The sequence below is a fragment of the Myodes glareolus genome, chromosome 22 (assembly GCF_982192425.1).
Source record: "Myodes glareolus chromosome 22, mMyoGla1.1, whole genome shotgun sequence".
Lineage (NCBI taxonomy): Eukaryota > Metazoa > Chordata > Mammalia > Rodentia > Cricetidae > Myodes > Myodes glareolus.
In genome coordinates, this window is record NC_142047.1 from 36588709 (window position 1) to 36610246 (window position 21538).

The window sequence follows — 21538 nt, forward strand, 5'->3', positions numbered from 1 at the left end:
TCTCTAGTCCTTTGAGTGCTACAGGGCTCATTATGTGAACTTTGGTGGGGGCTCTGGGAGACACACAGTTCCCTCATTCTTGTCTTCCATCTTTATAAACTCCTCCCTCCGTGGTACCTTCCCACAAGGTCAGCCTCTAGTCAGAGAAATTGGGCCCACCTAGCCAGTTGGTCAAACACCTTTCTCCTGGTCAAACCTTAGGTGCATATGAACACATCAAGACCAGCTTCTCACAAAAGTGGACAATAGAAATTTGGGAAGGAAATTGATGAGATTTCCTCTACTTTGATAATCTGGATAATCTGTCCAGAGTTTTCCATAGCTGGTGTGCTCAGTAACTGATGTCAGAGAGGTCTAGGAGCTGAGCTCTGGCAGCCCGTGTGGCTCAAATTTCTTTGTAGACACTGTATTTCTCAGCCCACAGAACTTTACATATATTTCTGCTATTTACAAATTACCAGACAATTGTTTCTGGTTTTGAGAAACAAGTTTTGCTATGTTGTCCAAGTCGGTATGGAACTCCCAGACTGATGCAATATTCCTGTCTCAGTTTCTGAGTAGCTGTAGCCACAGATATGTATCATAAGACCTGCTGGTGGTTAGTGATCTATTTGGAACAGCAGCCTAAATTTGTGAAGATCATGGGACTTCAGGGCTCACACATCCATATTCCACATTGTTACAAGAACTTTTATTGAGTGGATCTACCAGAATAACAGCAGTGTTTTGTGAAGAAGTGACATGCAGAGGTCTTGTCATACAGATTGGTATAAGGGGTGGCTGTATATGTTAGGAATGGTTATGTGAATGTTAGGATCGAAAGGCTGTCCAAACCTCGGACAGAACCCACATGTCTATGAAGCCCAATTCCTTTCTTCACACAGAATACTACAACTCTTTGTGCCCCTCCTGAGCCCCCTTTAGCTGCTGGATCTTCTGGGGCAGAGTCTGGGTCCAGAACTGCAGCCTTCTGGCCTTCAGGGCTCGGCCAACAGCAGGCTGGATGTCCAGCTGCAGGTACTGCTCATCATCGTCCATCACGGGCCAGTAGGGTAGACCCTCGCTATTGGGGTTCCTGTGGATATGACAGCCAGTGGGGGAAGGGTGAGGTCACTCTGACCCAAAGTCTGACCCCCTGATTTGAGTCAGTGCAGTGGAACAATTCGGCCAGTGGTGAAGGGGTTAATGGGACAGGGACTGATGGGACACACACAGATGTACACACACACACACACACACACACACACACACACACGGGTACACACACAGAGGTACACACACAGGTACACACACAGGTAGGTACATACACACACACACACACACACACACACACACTTATAGGGATACAAGTGCCAAACTCTGGTTTCTGCTTTAGATGGGAGACAAATACTTGACCTGTTTTATGTGTCCGAGAGGTAATATCTAAAGAACATTCCCATAGCGCTATGGTTCATGAGCCAGGCCACTGTGAGATGACCAGTAACTGACACCCACAAAGTGTCTGTATAAATGTGCTATTAGGTAGAGAAGACTCCATCATGTGATGAAATAACTATGCATAAGAAGTCCTCCATCCAAAAGGGAGCCCTAGAAAGGGACCCACACCCGGAAGGTTGAGAGAGAGCTGTGTTCTCACCCATGTCTTGCAAAGTTGGACCAGTACTTCATCATCCTCCTGTTCAGTAGCTTCTCCTCCTCAGTGAGGTCAACTGGGGTCATTAGGAAGACAATAGTCCAAGTTAGGCTACCCCATGGAACTGCCAACTCATGCTTCAGACTCCCGATTCCAACTGTTGTCTGACCCCAAACTATTGGCTTTGCTACCTCCCCTCTTCACTATTCACAGTATCCATGATCCATGGAAGTCTCTAATTGAATTCCTGACCCACCCAATGTGCTGTCTTCCTCCATTACAGGCTAGCCTGGAACGGGTCCAGCTTTTAAATATCTATCTATCTATCTATCTATCTATCTATCTATCTATCTATCTACCTACATCTATCTGTCTGTCTATCTATCTATCTACATATATATATATATATATATATATATATATATATATATATATATATATATATATATATACAGGTTTCTCAAATGAATTGAGAGTCTGAACTCTCAGTTCCCCAGAGAGCCATCTGAGACCTCATTCAACTCATGGAAAATAAGGAAGACTCACTTTTCACACCCCAGAAGAAGGACCCAAAGACAAAAGGAACCTCATCAACATGGTCGGCCTTTACGTGGGGTGGCTTGATATCCTTGAAGAAGCTGGGCCGATGCTGGAACTCATAGAAGTAGACAGGAGCGTGGGACCCTGGGGGAGAGGACCTGGGGTGACATCTTTGTCCAGAACTGTCCTGACACACATTTGGTGACAAGACAGCTTGGTTTCAAGTTATCTGGAGTCACAACAGTTGAGCGTGGAGCTCCAACATGGAGCATTGGCTGTGGCTGTGGGAACTCCCCCTGTTAAATAATGGCTCTGCCGTCCACAGCTGAGCAGTGTGGTCAAGCCACAGAGTATCACTCAGTCACTTCCTCCTCTGTACTGGATCAGATGTCATTCTCTCACACTCAACATAAGGATCTACTCGACAAAGACTCTCAGTTTTGAACCATCAGGGAGGCTGTGTGGGTCTCAGCTCGGTCCTTTGCATATGCCACAGTGGCATAGCTTGGTGTTTTAGTGGAACTCCTAACAGAGGGAGTGGGGACTGTCTCTGACTCTGCTGCCTGCTTTTGGGACCCTTTCCCTCCCAGTGGGTGGCTTCATGCAGCCTTAATATGAGGGAAGCTGCCTAGTCCTATTGCAACTTGCAATGTTATGTTTGGCTGATATCTTTGGGAGGCATGCCCTTTTCTGGAGGGAAACAGAGGAGGAGTGGATGGGGAGGCAGGAGGGACAGAGAGACTGGGAGAAGAGGGAGTGGAAACTGTGGTTGGGATGTAATATATGAGAGAATAAATTAATAAAAAAGACTCTTGGTTGTCTGGAACCAGAGATCTTATTCAGACACAGGCCAAGCCTGGACCCTACAGAGCTCACCTGGGACCCACTGTCTGAGTTTCTTCCCTCCATCTTGTTACAGATGTACTCACGTTGAAAATGTGCTACTTGGAGTGCAGGGACCACAAATGTGACGTCTCCCATCATCTCTGCGTACTGTACTTGGAGGGTCTGTGGGTCCTCAGTGTCCCCCATGTACTCTTCCATTATCAGGTTACTACACTTGGGAGGCAGCATCTACACCACAGGAATCAAGAAGAATGAGGGGACACGGGCACTAAGATGTGTAGACAGTAGGCTCAGTGGGGAAATGCAAAAGAGGTGTGGTATGGGGAAAGCTTGGAGTGACTTCAGATAGACAGGTATACACAAACACACACACACAGGTACATACAGACATGCACACACACACACAGGTACATACAGACATGCACACACACACTCACAGGCACACAAGAAATGCACACACACACAGGTACACACAGACATACACACACAGGTACACACACAGAGGTACACACACACAGGCACACACACACAGAACTACACACAGAGAGATGCACACACACACAGGCATACACAGAGAAACACACACAGGTAGGTGCACTTGTGCACGTGTTTGCGCGCGCATACACTAATTTATTTCTGGAGATGCTCCTTATGAAAATTAGACAGGAGTCCTTGTAATGGTGGCAGTGTCTCTAGAGTCTCACCATCTGTGCTGTTGTGCTCTTCAGAACAGCAGGCAGGGATTGTCTAGTTATTCCCTTCATTTTCTGAGCAGAGCCCATGATCTGGGGGTATGGAGAATGGTTTTAAGTATGCCATGGCATGGATATGGAACAACGAATCTCTGAGTTCCCATTGCCCACCGCATGAGTCCCCAGGGTCCCAGAAGATTAGAACTGAGCCTTACCATAGGCACAAACCAACCATACTCATCATTGTTGACACCAATGATGCTTGGGACAGGGTGAAAATCAGCAGAGGCCAAGAGCTCCTCAGGGTGCCTGGGGAAGAACTCTCCATCCACCACTGCGGGGATGATCTTGAAGACCTGAGGGGCATTAAAATTCAATGCTGAAGGTCGATGAAATACATATGCTACAGACCACTGAGTTACCTCCACCCCTTCTCCACTTGCTAATTGGTCTCAGGATAGTTATTCTCCACCACACCTCTCCCATCTCACCTCAGAAGAGCCCTTAAACTTGGAATAGTTGATGCTGGTATTGATTTTGCCCAGGACTCAAAGGATCCTAAGCCACGGAGCTTAGGTAATTTGCTCATACTACTGAGGACTACCTGTAACACATCTTGCAACCTGCCATCTTCCCAGCCGCACCTTGTTAATAGCCAGAATCTCTGCTTCACTCTTGCCCCGTAGGCAGCGTACTAGTGTCTCCGTGTCCACAGCTGCACAATCAGAGAGATTGGCCACAGTCTGCAAAGGGAAGAGGATGAGGCTGCCTGGATGCCCTGTCTTCCAGGCAGAGGAGTTTTCCCAGGCCTGGGAGGGCGCCATTGGTTCTAAATATTATACCATGCTGTGTAATGTATGTGGACTGGAGTAAGAATAAAATTGTTCTTGTTTTCCTCTTGGTCAGCGGTGGCAGTTCTCCCCTCCTCCCTCTCACCTTTTCTCCCTCTCTGCCCTTCTACCTCCCTCCATTCCTCCCTCACTCCCCTCTCCTTCCCTTCTTCCTCTTCCCATATTCCTTCTAGTTTGAGAAATACTCTCTTTTTCTGCTGAAGCCTACACCAATCTAGCTAGTCTGTGACCTTCCAGGGATTAACCTGTCGCTGTTTCCCATCTCACCATAGAAACTCCTGGATTAGAGACAAGAAAAACCACACCCAGATATGTGTGTGTTCTGGGGAATTGCTCTCAGATCCTCACACTGGCACAGAAAGCTCTCTTGCCTCTTGTACCATCTCCCAATACCCCACACTCTTGCTTTTGCCAATAATGGAAGCTTCTAGGTACAGCTTTGCTGAACATACAACATATGCACCTTGTATAAAGCACTGTGGGATGGAGTAGGGGTGAGGGATCTAAACCTTGAGCCTTTCAGAAAGTACTGAAGGGAAGTTACTTCCCATGGTCCTCATTTTCCCGACTGATGGGGGCAGCAGAGTCCTAGAGAGTGAGAGCTAAGACAGCAGGTCAGGTCTGGAGGAATAGAGTGCACTCACTCCATAAACCACCTCAGAGGAGCTGGAGATGAGGCCAGGCAACATGACTACTCCACTCTCCATGATGGCTCTGTGGAAGAGTCCTTTGGACATGGGGGACACAACATGTGAAGACACACTTATGCCACCTGCTGACTCGCCAAAGATGGTGACAAGGTCAGGGTTGCCTCCAAAGTGGGCGATGTTCTGCTGGACCCAACGCAGGGCGGCCACTTGGTCCAGGTAGCCCCAGTTGCCCCTGGCGTGCTGGTCTCCAGTGCTGAGAAGTGGAAGGGACATGAATCAAAGGGCTGTCTAGGTTCTTCTCAGCTGCCATTGCCCCAACCAGCCCTAGTCTCACCTGAAGAAGCCCAGGACACCCAGACGGTACTGGATAGTGACCACCACCACATCCTCAATGGCTGCCAGTGTGGACCCATCATACATGGAGGCCATTCCTACAACCAGACCACCACCATGGATCCAAACCATCACCTGGAGAAGTCAAGGGAGATGTGAGGAGGATACTTTCAGGCACAAGTTCAAGTGGGACTATCTCCCAGATTATTGTCTGCTTTCTATCTCTGCAGCTAAGCACACACAGGAGTCCTCAGCATCTTAGACCCAAGCCATAGGCGAGGAACACAGTCTCATCAGCGTATTTCTAAGCCCCACCGTTGCACCAGGAATCTCAGTTTGGATTAATGGATTCAAGTCCAGAGTGATGTCACTATCACTCTCAGACTCCTCAAAAATGTGGAGAAGGGAGTCTCCACAACAGTGTTCCTGATTATGAATCAAAAGCATCACCAAATCTCATTGGCACAACCAATATCCCAAAGTTGGAAATTTGACTTATTTCAGAGTTCATTTCTTGGATACCTGCCTGGGCTCTAAGGCTCAACTTTGTTGAGAATGTCCTGAGTGAGTTCATGGAACACAACCCTGACCTCTCAGAGTTCCAGTGCTCAGTGTCCTATATCCAGGATTTAGTTGACCACCATGACTGAGAAGGTTCTCATGGACACATTAGGAAAAGACTTCTCATTAGGGTCTACACTGCAGTGGAACTTGTTGGTTTTATGCCTTCTATTCCTCCTGAGAAGGAAATCTCCACCTCCACCCAGTTGACCGTGGCCCAACTCTCACAGGCAGGTTAGAGCCCTCACGAGCATGCGCTGGTGTGTAGATGTTGAGATACAGGCAGTCCTCAGACATAGAGATGGGAGGCATGAAGTGTTTTCCCATCTTCAGAGCCTCTGAATTCATTTTATCATCATTTTGTGGACACCTGGTGACAATGGCAGACAGTTATTAAGAGATGTCTGGTAGTCAAAACCGGGTTTTTGTATGAATTTTCTCTCAGACACTTTTGGCCCCTTTCCTTCAAGATGTTCTGCTAAAGCATGAGTGTGCTCTAAAGCCCTTTCCTACCAAGATAAAGGCTACAGGCTCAGTGTTAGCAAGGATAGAACCAGATTTCCAGAAATGCCTGCACTTGGGTGAGGACATGCATATGTTTTTCTTTCTGAGCCAAGGATATGGAGAACTCTAGGGGCTCGGTGAGAATAACTTCCGGCACACAGTGACAGTCACCACTTCTCTTTGTACTCCATAATTCCTGTTGAGGTTGTTAGTTTTGATTTCCAACTCGAAACAACAGAGCATCACCTGGGGGATTTAGACTCAAAGAAGGATTGTCTAGATCAGGAAAGCCTATGGGGATTTTCTTGGTTCTGTGAGTAGAGGTAGGACTGTCCCCAACCTTGAGTGGCGCCATTCCCTAGGAAGGAACAGAGAAGGCAACTGACCACTAGCAGGTATGGATGCGTTCTTTGACCTCTGATGTTAAAGATGTGATGATGTTTCAGTCCTTTAAGTTCCCCTTGCAATGGATGGTTATGTGGAACTGTGACCCATAACAAACTGTTTCTGCCTACAGTTGACTTTACCAGGTATGTTACCCCAGCAACAAGAAACAAACTGAAGATACTTGGATAATGTGGTGCTCTGCCTACACAGCTCCTAAGGAGTCAGTGGACAGCAATGTCCCAAAGAGTAGTGGGATGGGTTTCACCCCACATTCAGAAACTTAGGGTAGTTCTCATTCCCACGTAATTTCCAGAGGAAGCATTTAGACATTTCTTTGAACAATGTTACTTGCCTCTATGGATTGTCCCAGTGAGTGCTGAGGATGGAGTTGCTAAGGACCTATCACTGATGCCCTCCTGAGAGACTTACAGGACTTGGCACTAGACCCTGGGCTTTGGCTGGTTTAATGTGCTTATATTGGCCCTTGTCCCTAGATCTGTTCCATGGTGGCAGAAATCTCTTGGCACAATCTGAATCTGGAATTTTTTTTAAATCTCTTTCTCACTGCAAAACTGAGAGACAACACCCTACAGGAACTGGACTATGACCCAGGAGATTGGCAAAGTTGTCTGTAAGAAGCCTTAGTCATGCATCTGAAAATGCACGGAAGACTACACATCACAGACAGAAAACTTCTGTGGGGTTGGGATGAAGGAAGCCCCTCATTCTGGCCCAGAGCTCAGGGCACACTCTCACCTCAGAGCCTGAAAGTTCTCTGAACCCCAGAACTTACATGGGTGGATAGGAGGTCCCATCTCTCACACCACTCCATGGTTCAGGGGCCTCAGGGGGTGCAAAGCGCAGTGGTCCTACAGGTGGCTTGGCAAAGGGGATTCCCAGGAAGGTGTGGACACCAACTTCAGTGTTTTCCACCTTGACGAGGTTTCCTCTAACCTGGCCTGTGTGTGTGTTCCTGATGGGGCTGGCTGAGTCCTGGCCTGGGAGAGATGCCATCAGGGTTAGTTCTACTCAGGCAGCTGCCACGATATTGTTGTTTTCCACCTCATTTTCTCTAGGGTACATGGGGAAGGGAATCTGGGGTGCCTGGGCTTAGCTATGAGATGTGGGGATAGGAGTTTCTTTATCGCCCTGATGGCCAGGGACACAGCTCATGTTCCTTTTGAGTGGTGGCTGTGCCAGTGTGTGACCAACAAGGAGACATCTCAGAGCCACTTGGCAGCATGGATGTATTATTTTCATTATCATCCAGAGGTCTGTAGTAGCTACACTCATGCACAGCGAAAAGAAATGTCCTCTTTGTTCTTTCCCCTAATCTGCAGGTCCAGTGCGGCTCAGACCTTGTTATCCTGAAGTGGCTTTTTTGGTAAGGACATTTCTAGTCCTCTGTGTGCTGCAGGGCTCTTTGTGTGGATTTTGGTGGGGACACTGGGAGGTCCATAATTCCCACCCTTTTTTCTGCCATCTTTACCAACTGCTCCCTTGTTGGTTCCTTCCCTCCTGTAAGACAAGCTGCCCACTCTGCAGATCTGGGCAGCCCTGACCCTGGTCCTCAGTGCTCACTGAAGGAGTCTCACCTTGTACATGCAGGAAGAGAAGCAGGAGCCCACAGATCACAGCCTTCAACCAGCCAGGAAGTCTTTGCAGTTTCATGGTCGGCTCCTAGTCTGAGTCCGTGTTGCTACAGGATAGCTGTGTGTCATGGACAGAAAAGAGAATGTGTGGGCCTTGCGCAGTCAGGACGTTGGACCTACAGTCAAGGAGTAGAAACTCAGCAGGGCGGGCCAAAGTCCTTATTGTCGAAGAGGTGAAGGCCCGCCTGCAGGCAAAGCAATCTTTGTTCTTGCTCTTTGACCTCCTAGAAAGAGTTATCATGGCATCCAAAGCAGCTCTGTGATCTCAGGAGTCCTGTATGAAAAGTTAAATGAACTCAAACTGCGACGGATGTCCCTGTTCTCCATGATCAGATGCCAGGGGACAAAGAGAGGAGAAGCCACGGGGGCTCATCTGAGCAGGTAAATCCTGAAGATACCCCAGAAGGAGAGGAATCAGAATGTGACCATCCCTGAGATCTTAGGATCCACGCACCCTTCTGCACAGCTTGTGGCTGCTTCACGGAAGCACTGCAACTCTGGCACTTGTCAGTCAGATCCCCATTCACTCCGCCTCCACAATCTGTTTCCTCTTTCAGCAAACTCCTGCTGAAATCGACTTCCTAGTTCTTTATCTACTTGAAAAACACTTTCAATTTTTTCCTGTTTATTTAGTGTGTGTGTGTGTGTGTGTGTGTGAATGTCAGGGTATTCCTGTGGAAAACTGCCAGTGAGACCACCAGGAAGGTGGCCCTGGACTCATCCTCTGAAACTGGAAGGAAGCCCACAATGCAATGTTTTCTGTTACAAGGTGTCGGGGTCATGGTGTCCTCCACAGCAACAGAGCAGGGACTGTGACAGCTGGGGGAGGGTGGAGCCCGTGGGCTTTGTTACTCTCTGCACCTTCATCCAGACCCTGTGTTGGTAATTGCCAAGGCCACAGCAGGTGTGTGGGATGAAGACGCTCAGGTGCATTTCATGGAAGAAGCGGGGAGAGAGCCCAGGCGCAAGTGTGTGTGTGTGTGTGTGTGTGTGTGTGTGTGTTGGGGGGGAGCTGAGGCTCAAACTCCAATAAAGCTCCTGCATATCATTCCATAACATCTGACTTGGGAGCCATAAGGACAAGTGGTCAGAAAGATATGGAATCACTGAAACTCTTATACATGTATGGAGGAGATGCAAAATGATAGTCATAGAAGACAGGCTGTCACTTTAATTGAAAGTTAAACACACAGGACGGTGTTAGTGCACACCTTTAATCCTAGCACTTGAGGGGCAGAGGCAGGCAGATATCTGTGAGTTTGAGGTCAGCCTGGTGTAAAAGAACTAGTTCCAGGACAGGTTCCAAAGCTATAGAGAAACACTGCCTGAGAAATCCACCACCACCACCACCAACAACAACAACAAACCAAGCAAACAAAAAACCAAACAAAAAAAAACCCAAAACAATAAAAGCAAAAACAAAACAAAAAAGTGAAACACACCTGTGTTATATGACTCAGCAATTCTGCTCTCAGATCCTTAGCCAAATGGGAACAAAATATTGCTATCAAAAGCCTATGTTTGATATATTTATAAGAGCTTGGCTAAAAGTAATCGAAATTGGGTCACTGAGGTGCGCCTGGAATCACACTGTTAACCAAGGGACAATACCCTTGAATAACTTGTACCTCACAGAAGAACCAATCACAGATGATTTCTTTTCCATGATAGGATAGCCAGGGCCCTTATGTTTTAAAATTCTGTTGAGTTTTCAAACTGTTCAGCCACAAAGCAGTCAAGGGGTTGGCAGGGAGCAGAGACCAGGCAAGGATTAACATAAAGGATCATGAGCTAAATTTTTCCAGTGAAAGAATTATTTTCATCCTTCAAGTGTGGATTGTTGTTCACCTCATCCTCTTATGCAAATTTGCCAAGTTACTCTGGCAAAAGGTTAATTTGATTGTATAGAAATCATTTGATGATGAAGTTTTCCAATGGTAAGAGGGCTACATAGTGTCTAAAAACCCCTTGGCGAAGTGTTCTGTGCATCAGCAGAAGTGCACACCTCACAGAGATGTGTTTACAGCAGGAGCTCCTGTGGAAGTATCAAGCACAACTCCTCTGCCCAGCTGTAGAGGCCAGGTATAAGAGTATTCTCATTGCTCTCCTGCCTCCTGCTGGTCAGAGAGGGCATTGCAAGAGTCATCACTTGGCTGATGATGTTCCATTGGTTTAAAACAACAAATAAAGGAAAAACTGGTACCAGTTTTCCCAAGTCAGGGAATAGTAGCACACCACTGTAATCTCAAGACCCTAGACAAGAGGACTGTGTTTTGGACATGCTGGGCTATGAGGAAATTTTAGGACAATCAGTCCAACATACCCTTTTTTAAAATAAAAATATTTTCAAAATACACAGCATAAGGCATTCCCATCTGCCCCTAAGCTTGTTACTGTGCTCACTTGGGAGTCCATCTGCCCACATCCAGACATGTTGGAGAGCAACAGTACAAGAATTATGCAGGGAGCATTCCTTTAATCCCAGTGGTACACACCTTTAATCCCAGACCTAGAGAGGAATATAAAACGGAAGGAGACAGCCCTCAGTCTCAGTCTCATTCTGAGATTCTTGGAGGCAGGATGGACATTTTGGACTGAGGTAGAGGTAAGAGCCAGTGGCTGGGTGATTTGCTTTTCTGATCCTCAGGTTGAACCCCACTTTCTGTCTCTGAGTTTTTCTTAATCGTGTTTCACCCTTTGTGATAAAAGTCCTGAGGAACACACCTCAAAATAATAAAGGCAGTTTACAGCAAGTCCATAGCCAATGTCAACTTAAATGAAGTGAAAAATCAAAACAGTTCCACTAACATCAGAAACAAGGCAAGGTTGTCCACTGTCTCCTTACATATTTAATATAATACCTGAATTCTAAGCTAGAGCAATAAGACAACTTAAGGAAATCAAGGAGATATAAATTGAAAAGGAAGGAGCCTAAGTACTTATAGATGATGATGATATGATAGTATATATAAGCGACCTGAAAAATCATACCAGGAAACTCCTATAGCTGATAAACACTTTCAGCAAAGTAACAAAACATAAAATTAACTCACAAAAATCAGTCGCTCTCCTTTATGCAAAGTACAATTGGACTGGGAAAGAAATCAAGGATGGGCTGGAGAGATGTCTCAGAGGGTAAGAGCATTGCCTGCTCTTCCAAAGGTACTGAGTTCAATTCCTGGCAACCACATGGTGGCTCACAACCATCTGTAATGGGGTCTCCTCTTCTGGCGTACAGGCATACACACAGACAGAATATTGTATACATAATAAATAAATAAATTAAATAAATAAATATTTAAAAAAAGAAATCAAGGAAATATCTTTCTCAATAGTTTCAAATAATTTAAAATCTCTTAAAGCAACTCTAATCAAGCAAGTGAAAGACTTGTATGATTAAAAACCTCAAGTCACTGAAGAAAGAAACTGAAGAACATATCAAAAGATAGAAAGACCATGGTTTAATAGGATTAACTTAATAAACATGATCATTCTATGAAAAGAAGTCTGTAGATTCAGTGTACCTTCCTCCAAAATTCTGAGGCAATTCTTCACAGAACTTGAAAAGGGCAACTTCCAGCCTCATATGGAAACACACAAACACATACAAAATCCTCAAGATAACCATGGGGCTAACCTGGGCCCTCTGCACGTGTGTTGTGGGTCTGTGGCTTGGTTTTCTAGTGCAACTCCTGGCAGAGGGAGTGGGGGCTGCCTTTGACTCTGTTGCCTGCTCTTAGGACCCTTATCACCTGCTGGGTTGCCTAGTCCAGCCTTAGTTAGGAGAGGAGGCGCCTACTCTTGCTGCAACTTGATATCCTATGGCTAACTGATATACAAGGAAGATCTTCACTCTTTTGAAGGGAAGGGAGAGGGAGTGGATGGGGAAAGGGAGAGGTTAGGAGGAAGGACTGGGAGGAGAAAGAGAGGGAGGGATCTTGTGATCATACTGGGAAAAATAATTGATTGATTAACTTAAAAAAACTGAAGATAGCTAAAACAATCCTGAATAATAAAAGAACAGCTGGTGCTATCACCATTCCTGACTTCAAGTAGCACTGCAGAGCCATAGTAAGAAATAAGCATGGTATTGGCACAAAAAAGACATGTTGGTCAATAGAATTGAATTGATGACCCAGGCATAAGTCCACACACCTATGGACACCTGGTTTCTGACAAAGAGGGCAGAAGTGCACACTGGAAAAACACAGCATCTCCAGAAAATAGTGCTGGCCAAACTGGATGGTTGCAAGTAAAGAATGCGAATAGGTCCGTGATTATCATTCTGAATGAAACTTAACTCCCAGTGAATCAAAGATCTCAACCTAAAATCAGATGCATTGAAGCTGATAGAAGAGAAAGTGGCAAATAGCTTTGAACTCATTAGTACAGGTAAAGACATTTTTGGAGAGAACCCCATCAGCACAGGGACTAAGATCAACAATTAATAAAAAAGGACCTCCTGAAACTGAAAAGCTTCTTTAAATCAAGGGACACCATCAGTCATACACAGTGGCAACCTGGAAAATGGGACAATTTTTTTTTACCAACTCCACATCTGATGGGGAGTTAATATTCGAAATATTTACATAACTCAAGAAACTAGATATCAAGAAAACAAACAACCCTATTAAAAATGGGGTACAGATCTAAACAGATAATTTTCAATAGCGGAAACTAAATCAACAAAACAAGCGACAGCTCATGCTGGAGAGGATGTGAAGTAAGAGGGACACTCATCCGTTGCTGGTGGGAGTGCAAACTTGTACAACCACTATGAAAATCAGTGTAGCAGATCCTCGGGAAGCTGGCAATAGATCTACCTCAAGATTCAGCAATACCATTCCTGGGCATGTGCCCAAAAGAAGCTTCATCCTACCACAGACACACTTGCTCAACCATCTTCACTGCTGCTCTCCAGTCATAATAGTCAGAAGTTGGAAACAACCCAGACGTCCCTCAAAACACAAATGGATAAAGAAACTGGTACAGTTACAAAATAGATTATTACTCAGTTGTTCAAAGATATGACACCCTGGAATTTGCAGGCAAACGAATGAAAGTAGAAAAAAAAATTATCCCGAGTGTGGTATCCTAGATACTGGAAGGCAAATATTGTATATATTTGCTTATACATGAACATTAGCTGTTAAGTCAATGATAACCAAGCTACAATCTGTGGATCCACAGAGGATAGGAATAGAGCAAGGGACTAGAGGGAACAGAGTGCTCTCATTAGTAAAGGAAATGTAGTAGATAATTATGGAAGGATGCAGGGCTGGAATGGAAGGTTCAAGTGGTGGGGATCATTGGAGGGGGTTGAGGGAGGAAATATGGGGAGAGACAGCTAAAACTAAGGGGAATTTGAGGGAGAGTATGGTAATCTAATACATTAGATACTCCCTAATATAAATATATATATGTATATATATTTACCCATACAATCTCATATATATGTCATATATATATGAAAATGATCTAAACAAAATTGTCAAAATATGGGGGAGACAAAACCCCAGCTGACCTTCTTTTTTCATTAAATGAGGCTTCCAATACCAGAACTGGGTTACATCTAATTGAATTATTTGGCCAAAAATGTCTGTGGGAATCCCCAAAGAATCCAGGTCATTGCCAATACTATAGGGTACTCTCCCCAACCAAGCAAGGCCCACTGCTGAAGACAACACCTACACAGGTCATTGAGCTTGGAAAATTCCATCTGGTGCTTACATAGAGACTTCACAACTACATTCTAGTGTCTTTGGTACAAGAAGGTACTCTGCATGCATCCAAAGAGGAAATGTAAACACCAAACCAGCCACAAACCTTTTGATCAACAATGAGGGGGGGGGGGGCAATGAGAACAGGAGAATTCTGGGAAGAAGGAAGCCCAGTCTGCAGTTGTGATCCAGATGCAGAGGGAGCAAGATGTGACTGTCTCGCCCAAAAAAGTACCAAGCCATGTGGCTAACATAGACAAGAATAATGGGCTAATATAAGATGTAAGAATTACAGAAGAATGGTTAAGGAAGGTGTGGAACATATACACATTAGAGTTATACTCTGCGGTAAAAAACAATGACATCTTGAATTTTGCATGCAAATGGATAGAAATAGAAAATGCTTTACTGAGTGAGGTAACCCAGACCCAAAAAGAGGAATATGGTATGCACTCACTCATAAGTGGATTCTAGCCATAATTAAAGGACTTTGAGCCTATAATTCGTGGTCCTAGAGAAGCTAAATAAGAAGGTGAACCTAAAAAAAATCATATAGTTATCCTCCTGAATATTGGAAGTAGACAAGATTTCCAGGCAAAACTTGGGTGCACGGGGCAGTGGGGTGGTGGATGTAAGGGGAGATGGGTAGAGAGGGGGGAGAAGGGGCGGATTGGGGATGAGTGAGATGGAGGAAGGGTGGATAATGGAGCAGGGAAGTAAATATCTTAATTAAGGGAGCCTTTTTAGGGTTTGCAAGAGACTTGATTCTAGAGGGGTTCTCCGGTCCAAGGGGAGGTCCCCAGATTGTTCCTTGGGCAGCAGAGGAGAAGGTGCCTGAACTGGCCTTGTCCCATACCCACACTGATGAATATCTTGCATATCACCATAGAACCTTCAACTGGCGATGGATGGAGATAGAAACAGAGACCCACATTGGAGCACTGGACTTTGTTCCCAAGGTTCAAATGAGGAGCAGAAGGAGAGAGAACATGAGCAAGGAAGTCAGGACCACGAGGGGTGCGTCCACCCACTGAGACGGTGGGACTGATCTAATGGGAGCTCACCAAGGCCAGCTGGACTGGGAGTGATGGAGCATGTGACCAAAATGGACACTCTGAACGTGGCTGGCAATGAAGACTGACTGAGAAGCCAAGAACAATGGCACTGGGTTTTTTATTCTACTGCATGAACTGACTTTGTGGGAGCCTGGTTTGTTTGGATGCTCACCTTTATAGACCTGGATGGAGGGGTGAGGACCTTGGACTTCCCACGAGGCAGGGAACCCTGACTGCTCTTAGGACTAAAGCGGGAGGGGGAGGTGGGGATGGGGAGGGAAAAGGGAGGCAGGGAGGAGGTGGAAATTTTTAATAAATAAAAAAAAAGAATTAGTTAATAAGAAAAGCCTGAGCTACAAGGCCAACAAGTTTCTAATTGTGGAGGGCCGCAACCACATTCTCCATTGCTTCAAGGGACAAAAGGTCGAGATTGACCTCTGTGACCTCAAGGTGTGGTGGTACACGCCTTTAGTCCTGATGCCTGGGAAGCAGAGGCAGATTGACCTCTGTGACCTCAAGGTGTGGTAGTACATACCTTTGGTCCCAATGCCTGGGAGGCAGAGACAGGCAGATCTCTGTGAGTTCAAGGTGTTGTAGCACACGCCTTTAATCCCAGCGCATGTGCTTGGTAACTTCCTACTGCTGCATCCCTGCCTACTTCTGAGGCATCATCTGGGATAATGGGCAGCGGACCAATCCAAGAGTGACACGTCAGAAGCGAGGACTGTTTCCTTTATAAGGGCTGGGTTCCCCTCAGTCTGGGTCTCCGCTTTGGAAGCTGATGCTCTCCCTCTCAAGACTCATTAAAGCTTTACTGCAGAAGAATCCTAAGTGCCCCACATTGTTCTTGCTGGCGAGATGGTAGCGCAGGACATCTAATAATGTAGAACTCTGTGTATTTGTTTAGGACTAAACGGCCGTAGGACCAGGTGGAACAGAAACCTCTGTCAATACTCTACCACTGAACTACATTCCCAGAACCTTGGGGGTGGTATTTACTCTTTGCTAATTTCATGTCTGAACACAATGTGTTCAGATCTTGAACTCCATTAGTTGTGCCATCTGCCCTGTTGAAGACACAAGGTTCTATCTTTCGCATAGAGAGTTAGCCCTCACCACATAGCACATAGGCTGGTTTGCTCATGGTCTCCAAAACCATGAATGCACTTCTATTGTTTATAAACCATGTATGTTATGATACATACATGTTCACATATGTATATAGCATATACACTATTGAGTTGTTATATATGTATGATGTATATATATCCTTAGCTCCGGAGATCACCAAACCCTCTTGCTTTAGCCTTTCAAGGAACTGAGCCACAGGCATCTATCCCAGGAATGAATTAGTTAGCAGCTTGAACTGATGAAGACAGCAGGGCTGAGGCTCATCAGAAGTCTTCTAAGTCATTTGTAGATATGGGAAAGTTGGTGGTTGGTAAGAAATGGACATGGAAATTTGACATTCAACAGTCAATGTAGACAATGTAGACAATGACCCCAAAGCTTCTAAAGAGGGGACAGAGAATTGGATCCAGGATCTTACATGTGTCAGACAAGTGCTCTACCTCTGAGCTGTAGTCCCAGAACCTTGGGATTTTTTTAAGTTTTTTGGTAATTTCATACATGAATACAATGTGTCAAATCATCCTTGCCTCCATCACTCCTAAGATGCCTCAGACCCTGCAACCACATTTTCCTTTCAGTATTTCTTTTTATTCTTCCTTATCCTCCTCCTCCTTCTCCTCCTCCTCCTTCTTATTCTTTTCACTGAATTGAATCAGATTTTTTAAATCTTTTTTTGTACTAGGCAGAGCTTCTCTGTGTAGACCCGGCTGTCCTGGAACTCATGCTATAGACCAGGCTGGCCTCAACTCAGAGATCCACTTATCTCTGCTTCTCCAGTACTGAGACTAAAGGTGTGTGCCATTTTTGTAGTTGTTATGTGGAGACAGACTACAGTTAAATTTTCCAGCCTAGCCTGGAGTTTTTTCTATAGTTCAGGAAGGTCTTAACTTGTGTATCCTGGCCTCAGTCCTTTGAGTAGCTACGATTGAAAGCCTATGTCATCTGATCTGACTTTATTTTACTTTTTATGGTGCTGAGCATCACACCCATAGTCTTGCACATAGAGAAAGCCTTCTACTCATGCTGCGTCTCTAGTCTTGGAACTTCTTTGATTGTTTAACACATGAGTCTCATGACTTAGCAATTCTGCTCTAGGTTGTAAATCCAAAAAAAATGAATACATGTGATCACAGGAAATCATGTTTGAGAATCAGCTTTATTAAAACCCAAATAAAGGAAGAGAGGCCCATGTCTATAATTCAGCCACTCAGGAAGCCAAGCAGTGTAATCATGAGTTCAGGGCCCACCTGGCCTACATAGAGACCTTGTCTCAAAAAAGAAGAGCAAATTAGCAAGTGAAATGGTTGTGCATGATTGGGTGAGTGGATAGAGTGTAGTGTGCACACTTGAATAATATTCCACAATGAAAGGAAATGAAAGCATTATTCGAAGGGACACAGCCAGTCACAAATATTTATACTGGATTGGAGACAAGCCCCAACATAGCAACATAAAATAATGCCATGTTTACTTTGAAACAGGGTCAAAGGTAGTGAACGAGAGCAAAGGGGCCTGAGGAAAGTCCTTCGGGAAGTAGCGGGGACTGATCTAGATCTGATGTGGTGGCAGTTGTACTTGAGAATTTTCTCAGACTTTCTAAACCATAGAAAGAGGCTCCAAATCAACCCAAGCAGACACAGGAAGTTACCACAAGGCAAGATTTAATGCAGGGCAACAAAAAGAAGAGGGGAAAGAGGAGAGGAGGCTGATAGATCAGGGCCGCAGGACAGACTCAGAAGCTGAACTGCTGCCCTGAATGGCAGCTGAAGCAAGTATTTAAGCACAAAACTCACAAACATTTGTTGCTAAGTTACAGTTACAATCTTCACCAATCAGGACCTAGGGATTAGGGGCTTCCTCGAATATTCCATCATTGTAAACCGACATACAATGTAAGCCTTTTGGTTCAACCAATCAGATTCATTTGTTCCTTCTGTTGTTAGAAACAGCCGTAATGTTTCTAGAGAACTGAAAATGCATAACAACTATTTCTATGGCTTAAGGAAGAGCTAGGTCAGCTATTGGAAGATTCCCAGTTCCCCTAGGGCTTGGGAACCTGAACTTTGTTTCACCCTGTAGGTAAAATGAAGCCTGAAGTCAAAATGTTAGTGCTTAGGACAAGGTGCTTTTTGCCTGTTCCCAGCAATACCTAAAAGAGATGACCGTAGTTCACGGGTAGAGCACTTGACTAACACACACAAGTCCTAAGATCAAGCCCTAGCCCCACAAAAACAATCGACACTCATGCCACTTAAAATGAGATAATTATTCAAAGTCTAGAACAGATTCTGGCTCCCTATTGGAAGTTTAGTGTGAATGTGCAGAACTGAAAAGCAGAGGTAAGCTAGCAGTAGGAACGCCAATAAACGTTCTACAAATAGAACAGAAACAACCTGCATGGTCAGTCTCACTAAGAGGAAAATCTTCCCTGTCCCCAGTTCAAGTCAGCAGGGACTTATGTTGTCTTTGGAAAGGCCCTGTTTACACATTCTACCAGCAGAGGGCACAAGATAAAATCCCTGAGACCTCCAGCCAGAGACCTGTTTCTCACCACACAGCAAATCGGTGGGCATCTTGACCCTGGATTTCTCAGTGTACAAAACTGTGTGTGTTTTACGGTTTGTAAGTTACTGAGGTTATGGTTTTTTGTTTTGTTTCTGAGATGTGGGTCTTGTTATGGTGCCCTGGTCTTATATAATCCTCCTGTATCAGCCTTCAAACATCTGAGGACACAGACTAAGAGCACAGTCTGTAGCTTATTGTCTATTGGGAGGATCATTCTCAGAAAGGACAAGGGATTTTAACAAAACCAGTCTCCTGCACCCAACAGTCCCTAAAGCTTCTGCTTCGCCGAAGAGGGTTTGAGGCTTGGAGAAGAGGAGAGTGAGGATGGGGTTAGAAGATGATGGGAGGGATGGAGGAAGGAAGGAAGGTTGGAAGAAAAAAGGGAGGGAGGAAATTAACTACTAAGGACGTGAGTCCCAGTGAAGTGTTAGTGTAGATGGGGGCCCTTTAGGACTCACATATCCATACTGTTACTGGAAAATTTATTGAGTCTAATAAAAGTTTGTCCAGCCATATAAGGAATAATACACAGAGGGTTTGCAATACAAATCTGAAAGGAAAAAATGCTATGGTTAGAAATGCTTGTGTGAGTGTTGAAACAGGTGAAAATCAATAAATGGATCGCCTAACCTCAGGATGACCTCATCTGCCCTCAACCCTATGCGTCTTTGCTGTCACAGAGCTCTGAGTGATTGTCCTGAACCCCTTAAGCTCCAGGATCTTCTGGGGCAGAGTCTTCATCCAGAACTGCAGCCTTTGGCCCACAGGGCTCAGTCAGCAGCAGGGTGGATGTTCATCTGCAGCTTCTGCTCATCATGGACCTACTCCAGCCAGTTGGGCAGGCCCTCACTGTTGGGGTTCCTCTTGATATTCTACCCAGTAGAGAATGGTAAGGTCACTCTCATCCAAAGCCTCATCCCTTGATTTGGGTCAGAGCAGTGGATAAGCAGGCCAAGGGTCAGAGGGGACAGATGGACTGGTGTACTGATATTGAATACGAGTGTCATCCATCATTGCTGTCTTCATATGAAGCAAGGGAAGCTGTCTAAGTTTGTGTCTCCCTCTCAGAGGAGAAATCTAAAGAACAGTACCACAATACTGTAACTCACCCACCAAGCCTCTGTGGGATGAGCAGTAACTGAAAGCCATCTCTCACACCACTCCATGGCTCAGGGGGCTCATGGGGAGAAAAGCGTAGTGGTCCCACAGGTGGCTTGGCAAAGGGAATTCCCAGGAAGGTGTAGAGACCAAGTTCACCGTCTTTCACATGGACGAGGCTTCCTCTCACCTGCCCTGTGTGTGTGTTCCTGATGGGGCTGGCTGAGTCCTGGCCTGTAGTTGGAGAGAAGCCATCGGTTGTCACCACATTGGGGAATTCCTACCTCACTGTGGTACATGGGGAAGGTAAGCTGGGTCCTCTCAGTTCAGCCATGGGATGTGGTGATGAGGGATTCTAGATGACTTAGGGCCAGAAACCTTGTCCTTTGGCCATCTTGAAAATTGACAACAAGGTGACAGATTCAGAGCAGCTTGGCATTATGAAGGATTTATTGTCACCATCCAAGGTCAGTAGGAGCTCTAGCCACAACCACATGTAGAGGAAGGACGTCCCTCCTGCTCTTCTGTCCCTGCTGGCTCCTCAGTACAAGGTAACCCTACACATCTCTGACCCTCTTTGTACCACAGGGCCCATCCTGTGGACTTCAGTGGGGGCACTAAGGGGTGCACATATTCATTTTCATCTGTCATCTCTACCAGTTCCTCCCTCCCTGGTGTTTCCCTCCCACGAGCTAAGCCTCCGACTCTGCAGAAATGGGCAGCTCTGACCCTGGTCTCTCTGCTCACTTAGACAGTCTCACCATGCACGTGGAGGAGGAGAAGCAGGAGCCCACAGGCTACAGCAAACAGCCAGCCAGGAAGCCTATCGAGTGGCATGTTGAATGCCAGGGCTAAGTCTGTGCTGCTACAAGATGACAGTCTCTCAGCGACAGGAAGCAGAACAGGTAGGCTTTGCCCGGGCAGGAATTTATACCTCTCGGGGTGTGGGTGTGGAAATTTGGTTGAGTGGGACAAAGTTCTTATTGCGGCACAACTGATAAGGCAGAAGCCAACAGGGAACCAATAGCCAGCAGGCAGGGCAAAGGCAACTGTGCAGTTTCTTCTCCTTTCTTGACCTGTTGGATAGACATGGCACGGCATCTGGAGTCCTGGAATCAGGATCCCTGATCTGAACATGGAGTCACCATAATCCCTGGCCCTTTTACTTGCTAACCCAGTGTGGTGTGGGAGTGAAGGTCAGGGATCAGAAAGTTAACAGGAGAAGCCACGGGGAACACACACAAGATGTCTCAGATGGAGAGAAATGAGAGGGCAGGAGCTCTAAGTGTGACCTCATCCTCATGACACCCCTGTATTGCT

General features: G+C 45.7%; 1 protein-coding gene across 4 annotated transcripts; it reads right to left on the minus strand.

Moving 5' to 3' along the window:
- Positions 1–669: 669 nt before the first annotated feature.
- Positions 670–21119, minus strand: LOC125402429 (acylcarnitine hydrolase-like). Of its 4 annotated transcripts, XM_087900298.1 has the most exons (13): positions 20980–21119; positions 20267–20452; positions 9450–9468; positions 6335–6476; positions 5547–5680; positions 5207–5465; positions 4356–4454; positions 3927–4067; positions 3724–3804; positions 3103–3247; positions 2180–2317; positions 1637–1709; positions 670–1075 (listed from the first exon to the last, which is right to left on the minus strand). In XM_087900298.1, exons 1-13 carry the CDS (start codon positions 21053–21055, stop codon positions 889–891), a joined length of 1680 nt encoding a protein of 559 aa, XP_087756424.1. In that variant the 5' UTR covers positions 21056–21119; the 3' UTR covers positions 670–888. The 4 variants fall into 4 exon arrangements, with proteins under 4 accessions (XP_087756424.1, XP_087756423.1, XP_087756421.1 ...); XM_087900297.1 differs by lacking the exons at positions 9450–9468; positions 20267–20452 and adding an exon at positions 7791–7995 and having other exon boundaries at positions 20980–21118; XM_087900295.1 differs by lacking the exons at positions 9450–9468; positions 20267–20452; positions 20980–21119 and adding exons at positions 7791–7995; positions 8593–8731.
- Positions 21120–21538: the final 419 nt, after the last annotated feature.